Here is a 12,689-nt window from a genome sequence, read left to right as displayed (position 1 = left end):
CAGAACACTCCCCTGTCACTGCTTTTCCTCCTCCCCTTTCCTCTTCCCCACCCAGGAAGATTAACATTTGGTTACTTTTGTTAGAAGGTGGGATTTTTTGTTGTTTGAGGAAAATACTTAGCATTTAGTTAAAAGTAAACATTACAGAATTACCATCATCAGAGTTATACTGCTGTTTGCTCTGCTTTCTAGATAACGAAGTAAAAGCACAGTGGATCAGATGTTCTGTAGGCTTTAGAGCAGATGCAGCAGAAAACCAAGATACCTCTGCATGTAAATCCCACAGGTGCACTTGCATCACTTCAGCTTCTTTCTCTGCAGAATCACTGCAGACACTTCACCTTGATTACTGGCAGAGATGGAGAGGATGGTGTAGGTCTACAGGGGAGAGATGTTCCTAAGGCCATGGGGAGCGACGCAGGACAGAGAGGACCAGGGAGTGTCAGACAGAGAGGTTTCAGGTACAGAAACCATGTTCTTGGTATTTCAAATGCCAAATTCCAAGAGGCATGGGCTCATATGCACATCCCTGAGACGCACACCAAGAAAGAAGAAACAGCGACCAAATGACGGAGAGGGGAGAAAGTAGGAGAGGTTCCCTGACAGCTGTGGGATTTCCCCAGTGAAGACCTCGTCCCCCACCACCCGCCCAGAGACGTTCTGGGAGAGCTATAAGGCATATACGCAAGCAGCATCTACTATCCTTCTCCTTGTTCCTACGTTCTGCTGGCAGGTGATGGCTTCTGTAGATTGTGGACAAGAAGAGACACTGCATTTGCAGTGTGACTGGTAACACACTGAAATTAACTCAGGGAAGGACATAGGAAGCTACTCTGCCCTTTATCCCTGGAGTAGCAGCATGAAGTGGCCAGGTTCTTCATCTCCGTCTCTGGAACTGCACACCATCACCTCCCCTTCCCGATGGCAGGAAAAGATCTGTCTACCTGAAAGATGACATTACCAAAACTGCCACTGAACGGCAGGGAGAAGTACACAAACTTGTTCTGATTTGGTGGTCTGGTGAAAGAAGCAGCAAGCTCAAAGTACTTCAATATTGAAGCTTATCTAAAAGTACTGGAGACATGTGACCTGTAGCAACACTGGCAAATCTATATAAACAAGAGAAGAAGAAAATGGAAACAAGCATAAAGACTGAAGAGTATCAGTAAAAGAATCTCTTAACAACTTCTATCATTTAGGATCCCGAGTGTCTGATGGCTTCAGTAATTAAAAACAAAGGGTTATCTCCCTCCACACAAGCAAACGATGTAAAAAGAACTAGCGATCTTGCAGTGAAAACCTCATAATACTCTTATCATGCTTTTTTTCTTTTAAGCACTTGACAAACATTACTAGTTGATCCTCACAAAACCCCTGTGAGGTAGGTAAGTATTATTAACAACCCCGCTTTACAGGTGAAAAAACAAAGGCAAAGTAGTTAAATGACTTGCCCAAGGCAAAGGAAGAGTAATGGCCAATGTTAAAATTCAGGAGTTTCAGGCTTCCCGATCTGTGCTCAAAACCACTAGTTCAAATATCTTTTTACAAAGGAGATAACGGATGGAAATAAAAAGCTCATCAAGTTTAGAAGAAAAACTAAGACTTAAAAAGTTACATCAGAGGGGGAAATGTACCACGAGGTATTTTTGTGAATGAGTTTGAGCTTCTGATTTTATTTTTTTTTAAAGGCATTCTGACACAGTGGAACCCTGATAAGATCACATCTGCAAGGCAGGCACAGATGTGACAGTGATCATCAAGTCTATTACTTATTACAGTACTGTGAATGTCAACAAAAATAACATCGCTGCATGAAAACACTGAATACAGGCAGGATAATCTCTCAGTTTATGATATTACACCTAAGATAATGCCAGTACCATGGTTCACCATGGACAAAGGAAAAAGTCAAGTCAAAAGGTCCCTATTATAATGATGGAGAGAGCAGTGAGGTCTACATTTTTTCTGAGGAGACTCTTCCTGGAAGCTCAGCAAGCTTCCAAGGAATGCACATAATTCACAATGATTTCATTTTGGAGATGTGAAGAAGTAAATCCTTTTTAATGACCACTACGATACCACCTTATAATAAAAATAGGATAGTTCCTTTTAAATAGAGAGGATCTGGTCTACGTATCAGTCTACCTTCCCTAACATTTCACATACTGTCAACATGAGTTGCTAAATCACTGGCAGCAACACCAGACAACAGAACGCTGATAGCTGCTGACCTTGAAAGAACACAGTCCTCACAGCTGGCCTTTGATCAGCAACACAAAGCCAGTACCATCTCCACCGTCCTGCCCACAGCTGCTCTGTCACCGTATGAACAGTACCAGAAACAGCAGCAAAGAAAATGTTAAGGATAAGGGAGCGTGGATATCAAGGACCAGCCATGTTCCAATTCTCCTGGAAGAGCACAAGGACTGCTGAAATGGAAAACGAGTAGTAAATCCAAAAAAACCAGTGCCTGTTGGAGAGGGTTTCCTGAGCTTAACAAGGGCCAGAGCACAGGAGGTGGTAGATATTCCCCAGGTAGACCTGGTGTCCCATTCACCCTTTTGGCCCTGGGTTAACACTGTGTGGCTGAATTCATAGCCCTGTGCAAAGCTGAGAGCTGATTTTGTTTTGCAGCCAATATTGGCTATTCAAATCTCTGCCCAGTTATCCATCGGCCAGCTTCTAACAAAAGAAAGGCTCTTATCAATTCCTTCTTAATTCAAAGTTATCACTTCCCCACTTCTCCAAACTATAATGGATATGCCATGGACACAGAAACTCCTGAACAGTTTAGCAAAGTATCTTTGTCCCCTACACCTCCTTTGCAGAATGCATAGTTTACAATTCACTTACAAAATAAAGAAGCAATGCTGACCACATATGGGACCTTTTTTTTTTTTTTGAAAAAAGAACAAACAACCTCTTCTTAAGTTCAGTATCAAAATTCACATTTGCATAATAATACATTTCAAGGCCATTAGAGAGGAATGAGAGCGAAGCAAAGAAAACTGCAGAGTCTCTCCTCTCTTTGTCTTCCTGAATAGAGCTGAGGAATCCCACCGGAGTTTCTTTTCAGGGTGGGAATTTCAAAGCGCTACAACAACAGCTCTTGATCTAGTACACCTCATGTTTTGGGTGGGACGAAGAGGTGAATTATTAGGAAAAAAAAAAAACAAATGGAAGGAGACACTGCAGATTCCCACGTTTAGCTACAAACAGCTTTGAAGAAACAAAAATTACTTCAGATTTTTTTCCTTTTAAACACCTCTACCTCACCATTTCAAAAAAACTCTTCTTGTTTTTCTTCTTGTGTAATACCCTGTTCATTTAAATGGCAACGTTAAGTGTGCTGGAAGTTGAAGGATTGAAAAAAAAAAATAAAATTCCTGTTTTGCTTATCAGGACACGGGCAGAGAGGGTAAAAGTGTGCCTGCACCCACTATTTAACAGAAGCTACAAAACATCATCTTCTCTTCATGTATAAATTTGTCTCAAACATCACTGTGTTTCAATTCTCCAGTGCTTACAAAAAAACCAAAGCCACACTCACTCACACTCATGCACACAAACATAAAGAGAAGCCACATAATACATATACAAACTCAACCTGCCACGGCAGACTGGCCTAAAACTATCAACAGCTTCTGTGCATCAATGTGACAACCCTCCGCACCCCCCACCCCAATCTCTACCACATATGAATACGTATTGTGCAGTGTAGAGACCAGCCAATAATGCTGCTTGTCAAAAGGGACCAGTGGGCTGCAATCTCAATGTCTGATCTCTTCAAAGATCATTGCCTCTTCTCCAGCCCAAGTGGTCTCTCCAAGGAGACAGTCGCTATACTCACAAAGGCACATTCATAAATACCACATTTAAACTTACTGCTTGTAAAAACATAGGAGGAAACGTTAAGCGCTTATACCCCAACCCATTCCTACTGACCCAGCAAGAAGTATCACAATAACTATCACTTGGTGAGACCTTAATCCACCTTTAGAAGGTACATATTAAAGAAGTCTTCCAACACCTCTTCTTTTTTTTTTTTTCTTTTTTCTTTTTTTTGCATAAATGAATGGTTTTTTTTGTTTGTTTTTGGCTTACATATTTTGGAATACAGCACACTCACTATAAAGCTCTGTTGTAAGGCTACCCCCCTAAAGTAAGGCTGTTCTACCTTGGCTTGCATTTTCACTTCATTTTGCTTCTTCTCCTTCTTGTTTCTTTGTCCCCGAAACAAAACAAAAAAACCCACACAGCGCCTTATATAGAAAGGGTAAGCCAGATCTGGCAGGGAGAGGGAGGGGAAAGAAAGCACATAATATCATAACCATGTCACTAAAATAGCTATTCTAACAAGCAGTGCAACCTGCTCAACAGTAAATGATAAAGAAAATGATCACTTATGGTTGGTTGTGTTTCATCTGAAACAGGAAGAGCTTCCATTTTGTCTCAATTAATAAAAACAAATACAAAAAAATTAAGTAGCTAGTTCTGCAAATGTAACAACACACACCAGTAGCCAAGAAGAGGCATTTAGCGCTCGAGGAAATATTTTTTGCTGAATATAGCCTCCTTGTATTGCGCACTCATGCAAAATTCTCCAGTCTCTTCCCCTCTGCCCACCAGAGACAAGAATGTTTGCTGCTAAAAAACTTCAATACTTAACGCTGGCTGGCATAATGCATTCTTCCCTTTTTTTGTTCTTTTTCCCTGGAGTACTCTGTATTACTTTACAAAAGGGATGTCAGAGTCAAGTCAAAAAACTCCCTTTCTCACTACAAAGTTTACAGGAACCCTAACACTGCCGAATGTCACCAGTCCCAACTATCACACATACAGGGCAAAAATGGCTCTTTTGCAGAGGGTACTTGATTTGCTAGAAGCTTGCTAGAACTCTGGGAGACTTCTAGAGAAAAGCTTTCCTGCATAGCTCGATGAAAAGCAATGTGCAGGCAAACTGTGGATGCAAACAGATGTTGTTTGCTGCATGCTACAGATGAAACTGCATCTATCGTGGCCTGACAAGTTTTAAAAGTAGGCTCCAGCCCACCAGGAGCTGTGGTGCCTTTTGTAGCACAGAAGAAACCTTAAATCACTTTACATACAAGGATCAGAAGCTACAGATACTACATCACAAAGTTTAAAGTCATGTAACACCACAAACAGAGCACTGTAATTTCAAATGGGACCCTGACTCAATTTTAACTGCAATGTAGACAGACCCTTAAAGTCTACTGTAGGCAAAGCTCTTCTTGGTGAGTCACCACAAAATGGACCTGTTTTCTATTATCTACTGCAAGGGAACTTTGGTAAAATTCAGCAACACTGGTATTTACAGTGATGGGACACTTACGGAAAACATTTTGAAGTACATGGACTAGAGCAAGGCTGCTAAAAATCTCCAGTTTGGCTCCTGTTGTTGAGTCCAACAGGTTTGCTACAGTCTAACTGTTGCTTTGTGGTTTAGGTTTGGATGTGAATTCCAGACAACAGGGAGTACCAACTCTGTCTACATTGGGAAACTTCACATATTTCTCCCCATTTCTTTTAACATCCTTCTGCCGTAGGTGGAAGCCTAGTACTGGAGGTAAAGAGGAGGAAAAAGTTTGGGATTAAGATATCTGTATTTTGATCACAGTGGGAATGACTGATATGATCTAACAGTATCAGTTCCTAAAACTGCAGAACAGTGGCAAACAAACTACAGAACTGAAATGATATTGTGTGCAAAATAAATTTAGACAAACCAACAGATTCTGAGTATGTGGCTTCAGATTCAGGACCAAAGTTGCACTTCAACAACATTTGTTTATTGGGTTTTTTTTTTTTTAAATTATTTTCAACGTATTTGTCTTGGTATTACTTTACTGCCCACAAAGCATGCATGCATATTTACAATTAAGAAAGCTGCTTTTCGAAGGGAATTTTACATCTTTAAAAAAACCCCTACCTTCTACTCTATCAGGACTATTACCCTGAGATGTTAACCAGCCTCCACAAAACCTGCATTTCAATCCACTTGAGAACCTGGATACTAAGGTCACATGATTTACAGTGAAGGTGATATATGCAACACACACTGGAAACACAACAGGTCCTCATCTGCTACCTTAACCCTGGATCCAGCTCAGTGCCTTGACCAGGCTTGGTCAAATTTGGGCACCTCAGATACACAAACAGCGCTCCTCTTAAAGTCAACAGGAAAACAATATGCAGAAACACAACCAGTAACTTAAGAGTTAAACGTAATAAAGAATGAAGCAAAAAACACCAACCTAACCAAAATTCCCCCCCAAAAAAATCTACAGTACTATTTGGATGCGCTATTAGGACACAGTGGAAGATGTGGCAGCATTTTTTGGAGGAAAAACAGGGCAAAAGTTTTAAGGAATAAATGCTCAGAAATTTCACGGTAAAAAAAAGAAAAAGAGGCAAACTTCATAAAAATGTTTGTTATTTAATCTTTGAGGTGGTTATCCCACCCACTTTTTTTAAAACAACCTGTCTATATTGCAGAGGTAAAAACATACTTGGCTTAACATTCTTACTCATTACAAAAGCCACTTAATGTGAAGCACAAAAAAAAAAAAAAAAAAGTAAGAAAAACCTGACACCCTGTGGTTGCAAAAAAATGCCAAACCAACAAAAATCCCACTCTCAAGACTGCTAGGCAAGTGTCCAGGTAGATACATAAAAAGACTGGGAAAAAATGGCAAGTATTCCAAGTAAATGTCAGAAGTCTAAGCACAGGTTTCTGAGCTGTAGCACACTTTGTTTTGCTTGCTAGACTCACAAAATCCTCAAAAGGAGCAAAGAATTACCAAACAGATTAAAAACTCGCAGCTAGATAGACACTGCAAGGGTAGGGTAAGCAAAGTGGCTGGATTTTTATCTAGAAAGAGATGCCCTAAGCCTTTTCCAAGCTGTGCTTTCCCCAGCCTCTTTGCCCTATCTTGCCAACATGTTTAAACAAGATGCTGCTAATGACTCCCTCCCGAAACAGCTTTGTAAAAGCCCAGAAATACCCTAACATCAGTTCCTGCTGACTTTTCACCGTTAGGAGCTCGAAGGGTAGCAGAATTTTTACAACATTAAGCAATGGAGTTGAGCAGTTGAGTCTGGTTAGCACAATTCTCAGACACCACTTGTAATGGTTGGGAGTGCCCTGACTAAGACACACAGATCTGTCAACTGTAGCTGGAAAATCAGATTAATGTTACTTTGACAATGCAGGGAAACTGTCACTGAGGGGAACAGTCACTAAAGCTTACAGGATGCACATTCAGGAAATGAGGAGCAGACTGCTGTACTACAATAGGTTTGGACCCAGCAGACTGCTGAAATTCAAGACTGCCAATCCTTCAGCAGTCAGTCACAATCCACTTCCAAGTGAACGTCAAGTCTGTTGGCTTTTTTGACCAAATGCTACGGTTTCCTCTCTTTTAGGATACTTCGAATTTGATAAAACACAGCTTCTGGCAAAGCACTACAATTCTCTCATTTAAAAATAACCCAATAAAATAAAATCCTAAACTTTCTAAGTAAACCCTCCTTCCACTGGCCCATGACAGGATTTTTAAAGCACATTATTATTACTACTGATGCATTATTTTTAATAGACTCACGTGCACACACAGCACAACATGAAAACACTGGGCAACTGCTATGAGAAAGAAGAATTTGGCATCTGATTTCTTTTATTAATAATAACTTATCTCGACTACTATTAAGTAACTCATTGCACAACTTGCTCACACGGCATGCTCTTCTTCCCCTAAGAATGGGCAGATCTGTTTCCATGAAGTGGCTACACTACTCACTTTGCCTTCCCTCCCCTACTATAGGGCATGTGGGTGCATGTAACAAGGCACTAGCGCAGTTTTTGTGGTTTGTGCCAAGCCATTTCAGGCGGGGTAAGCCCCCACCCCTAGAGCTGGGAGACAGAAGTTGGCCATCCCAACACCAAACTCTTTAAGTTCAAGACCGTAAACCCCGACAGCCAGCAGCAACAGGGTGAACAGAGGAGTTTAACAGCTATTTTCCCTCATATAAAATGAAACAAAGACTGAGAGGTGGGGGTGGATGAAGAAAAGCAAGCAGCAAATCTCCAAGTGGGGAATTAAACTGACCAAGTAGCTGAAAATAGGGAAGTTGATTTCCAATGTACATTTGTGTGGAGTTTTTCTGTAGTCTTTTTTTTTTTTTTTTCTGTACTGAAAAAGGCAGGTCAATAGAATTACTTCATTACTGAGTATTCTGACAGCACTGGTTTTCTTCAGCACTGCTCAGAAGTGGTTCAAAGAAGCACTACTGTGTATTTCCTGCTAGTCATCCTAACTGATGATTCATTCAGTTAAACTCTACTGCATTTTAATACGGTTTATACTTTCACTCTGCTTTTTAAAAGGTGCTTGGAAGAATATTTTTGTTTTGTTTCAATCGAGAGGGAATAGTAGGTTTCCATTCACACACTTCTCTTCTCCATGCAACTGCACACATCTGCATGAGTAACAAAGCACAATAAATGATAACCCTTCTCCCACAAATTGTTTAAGATTGCAATGAATTCCTGTTGCTGATATTGAGAAGTTTTCTTAATATACCTTAATTTAGAAAGTCTTTAAAATTCTTGATCCCTCGCTTGACAGTAACATTTGGAGATTTTTTTCTTTTTTTCTTTTTTTTTATTTTTTTTAAGCATTTTTATTTTAAAGTAAAAACTTTCAAACATTTTGAAGATTCAGGAACTTGTAAAAGTTTATCAACAAGAAACAGCCATCTATCTAGGATAAGGTTAAATAAACCATCTTCAAAAACTGGCTTCCTACCCTAGAATTCCTGAGAATGCTTGCAGATTTAAAGCAGGAAAATAAAAGTTAAAATAAAACCAAAAACACTGTTAAATGCTCCCAGAGTTAGTCTTCATCTAAAATATATATATATATGCACTTTTTGGTCTTATTTTTTTTTTTTTGTACATTTTAGTTTTTTCCCTTTAAGCTTACAATGGAAGAACAATTTAGCTTTTTCTTTTTAAATATTTCAAATCCCTCATTATGTCTTGTAAACAAGAGGGGCTCTAGCACCCGGCTTTCACCGTAGTATCGCAATGAACTCAACTAGCCCAAAGTGCAGGAAAAGGGACCTTAGGGCAGGCTGGGAGAGAGAAGTGAGGGTGGAACACAGCAATGAACCAGCATGTATAGCAAATCGTGACAGAACAGATACTGGCTTGCTCAGGCCAAAGGTGCTTCACTAGGAAGTTCTGCTGGCACAGGACTTTTAAGAACCTGCTCTGCGTGTCCAGGTGTGCTTGGTCTTCGAGCAGAAACAAAGCTGCACAGACGCCTGCACACGAGGGGCACCAGCCAGCTAGCAGGAGCTGAAAGAGAGCATTTTGTTTCTTTGAGCATGGTGGGATCAACGGGGGAGACATGATAGGAAAGTATTTTCCAGAGGCGCCAGAGTATGCTGCACACTCCAGTTACTAAACAAATACAAACCTACTCATACTTTTCCACCACATAATGCTTTTGCATACAAATCTACAGGCATGTGTATATGCAGCATTTCCCTCAGTCAGTCTCTCCTGTGACACTGGGCTTACAGAGAAAGGGCGAATGAAATAAAACAGCCATGTAATTCCCAAGCCCTTCCCTTCGCAGCCCCAGCGCACAAGTACACACACACACACACCCACACGCGTGCACCAACCTCCCCCCTCCATGACTTGCATCTGTTTTTGCTTCTGCCCACCAAACCCATGCGTTAACTGCATGAGGCACGGTCATACCCTTCAACAGAAACACTGAAGAAACAGACTCCCCTATCTGTCCCCCTCCACCAAGTGATAAAGCACTGCTCCCTCTGAGGGCTGGAATGGACAGGTATGTGCTGGTACAGAAGGTCGGCACTTTGTTAGACAGTGTAACAGCTGGACAATGCCGCATGGAAGTCCTAGTACTCATGGACAAAGTACTGGCGTCTCTCTTCCCTCTTCCCCTGGACCCACCCCCACAAAAGACTTCCTGCTTCACGTCAAGGGATGTTCCTCCAAGTTGGCTACAACTCTTTTCACAACAACAGGTCTTAAAAGTTTTGTTCCCAGCGCACACACGCACTCACACACTGGCTATCACTGTGGATTATAGGTCACCCCTATCCTGCCCAGAGTACTACTAAACTGATGCTAAAAAAACCCCAAACCTTTCCTTAAATACAGAAATTAAAAAGCAACAGTACAGAAAGAAGTAAAAACAAAAAAAAACGAAACAAAAAGGTGCAATACTTCTTTAAAAAAAAAGTCTTTGCTAGTTATATACCTCCCTAAGCAAAACCTCGTACACAGGAAAAAATACAACACAGAGAAACAAAAGGAAACCTTTGAAGTACACACTGGTTTAAGAACATTCGTAAGTAAACGTTTCTGTCAGTGATGGTCTGGCGCTGTAATGACACCAAGGCCTGGCACAGGTAACGCTCACCATGAAGGACGCAGGAAGGAGTTAGCTGCATGTGCTTTCAGGAGATGAGACAGGCTGGCCAGCACTTTGCTGAGACCATTTAGTTTTTTGTCAGTTTTAACAGAAGCAGTAAATCAACTAAAAGGCTAATTTGGTTGGGCTGGATTTTCAAGCAATTGGTGGATACCTCTAGAATGAGTACAGGTGCTTATTTAGGTTTCAGGGAGAAAAGAAACACTTTTTTTAAAGGTACTGAAGCTTGCAAGAGACTGAAAAAGAACATTTGTCTGGCTGCACAAAAAATGGCAACGTCTTCTTTCCTCCTCTTTTCCCCTTGTTGGAAGAAATAAATGGCTTGCATTATGTAACAAACACTCTAGGGTTCATTCAGTACAAAAACCCCACATGCAGACATAAATACAGTTACTCAAAAGACAACATTGTCTCCCCTCTCACCAAATCCTTTGCATATGGCAGTGTTCTGCTCTACCACAGGCTTAGAACAAGGGCTAGGAAGTGACTATCCATCCTGTGTGATCTGCAGATTTGAGATAGCACCCTGCTAAAATGGATTTAAAAAAACCTACTGACGGATTTTAATCCAGCCCAACTGGATTGCGCTTCAGCCACAGGGACTCCACCACGCCTGCCTTGCTTTCAGAGTCAAGACATGCAGATGGCCAGCCAGCCCGCAGACCATCAGCAATGCAGCGTTTCAAGATTATACATACAGAGAAAAAAATGCACACACACAAACATGTGCACACGCACTCACACAGAAACAAGCACACGTGGGCAGTTACATGTGCCAGAACACACAGGTACTTATCAACCAGCCAATCACAAAGTGTTGGTTTTTTTGTTTTGTTTTTTTTTCTGTTTTGTGTTGGTTTTTTTGTTTTTTTTGTGGGTTTTTAAATTTTTTTAAGTTTTTTTTCTAGTTTTATGTTTTTCGTTGTTTTTAAAGTGAGGCTCCGTCAAGTCTTCCCCTCCCTCCCCTTACTCTTTTGAACCCCTCCCCAACCCCAACCCAACATGGTAGACCTAAGGACGGAAACACACCCAGTGCAAACAAAGTTAAAAAGCTATTTTTTCAGTATATATGTTTCTTAGCAACAACTTCCGTATAACATGAAAAAGTGAAAAACTAGAAACTAATTTTTTTAATTTTTTCTGTTTAAATTTAAATGGTACGTGTACTTGCTTCACATTGTCTTTCTAAGTTGGCGTTCACGATTCAAGTATTTCAAGAGTGATATGTTCTCTTTTTGGATTCATATTCCAAACGAAAAAACTGAAGTTATATAAGGGAGGCAACTATGTGCTCAGACAGTCTGTCAATGACCCACCTTTTTTTCTTTTTCTCCGTTTTCTTTTTTTTCCTTTTATAAATGTATTTATTGCAAGTTGAAAAAAATGAAAAAGGTCAAGTTAGTGCTGCTGCTGTTCCAAAAAAGGTCACGAGGTCAGAGTTGAAAGTTGTAAGTTCAGATTGAATCCGACCCTCCTCCCAGAAGGTCTCCAGGTAGTAAGGGAGCAGGGCTGCCCATTCTGTGTGGATCCTCTACGCTGGGGACCCCCCACAAGCTTGAAGAATAGTTTGGGGGCCCCCACAACGAAGCGCCAGTAAGATCACCCCCACTGCTGCCGCTGCCACTGCTCCACTGCCCAAGCCCTGTTGACCCACCAAAGAGATTCAAAGCAGGTCCAACTGGATCTGTCTGGTTCTGTCCTGTCTCCAGGGATTGCCAGCCCGCTGCGGGTGCACTTGGGGTTGCTGCAGGTGTAGGGGGCTGAGCTTGTGCCAAAAAGCGACTAACCTCTTCATCTGTGGCAAACTCAGCCAGGATGGTAGTGTTTCCCAACACACACCTACAGGGCAAGGGACACATGTGAAAAAAAAAAAAATAGTTAGAGCCAAAAGGTAATGGCAAGGGATTCGGAAAGCACAGGAGAACACCAATAGGTGCCCAAACCAAAGGAGATATCAGCTACATTGCTATATTGCAGTGGACATGGAAAACTTCAGCTGTTTTTGACAGCGAAACTCATTAAAAACCCAAGAACTTTCATTTTATATGGAGAAAAAATAAAACAGAAACACCCCAACCTCTTGCCATAACATTCAGTTACGAACAAAATCTTTATAAATTTAAACTAAGGCCTTGAACACTAACACCAGGAGCAATAAAAATGACAATACCATGTAAGTAAATGCACGTA

At 41.0% G+C, this 12,689-nt stretch overlaps 1 protein-coding gene across 1 annotated transcript in view; it reads right to left on the bottom strand.

The window, feature by feature from the left end:
- Window positions 1-1,670: 1,670 nt before the first annotated feature.
- Window positions 1,671-12,689, bottom strand: part of TNRC6B (trinucleotide repeat containing adaptor 6B) — a 134,154-nt gene continuing 123,135 nt past the window's right edge. Inside the window, exon 24 of the mRNA XM_066320111.1 lies at window positions 1,671-12,338. Within this exon, the coding sequence (XP_066176208.1) occupies window positions 11,954-12,338 (385 nt within the window). The 3' untranslated portion in view covers window positions 1,671-11,953. The remainder of the gene's footprint in view (window positions 12,339-12,689) is intronic.

This window comes from Sylvia atricapilla, chromosome 5, assembly GCF_009819655.1.
Source record: "Sylvia atricapilla isolate bSylAtr1 chromosome 5, bSylAtr1.pri, whole genome shotgun sequence".
Classification (NCBI taxonomy): domain Eukaryota; kingdom Metazoa; phylum Chordata; class Aves; order Passeriformes; family Sylviidae; genus Sylvia; species Sylvia atricapilla.
Note: the sequence above shows the minus strand (reverse complement) of the source record. Positions and strands in the feature narration are given on the sequence as shown.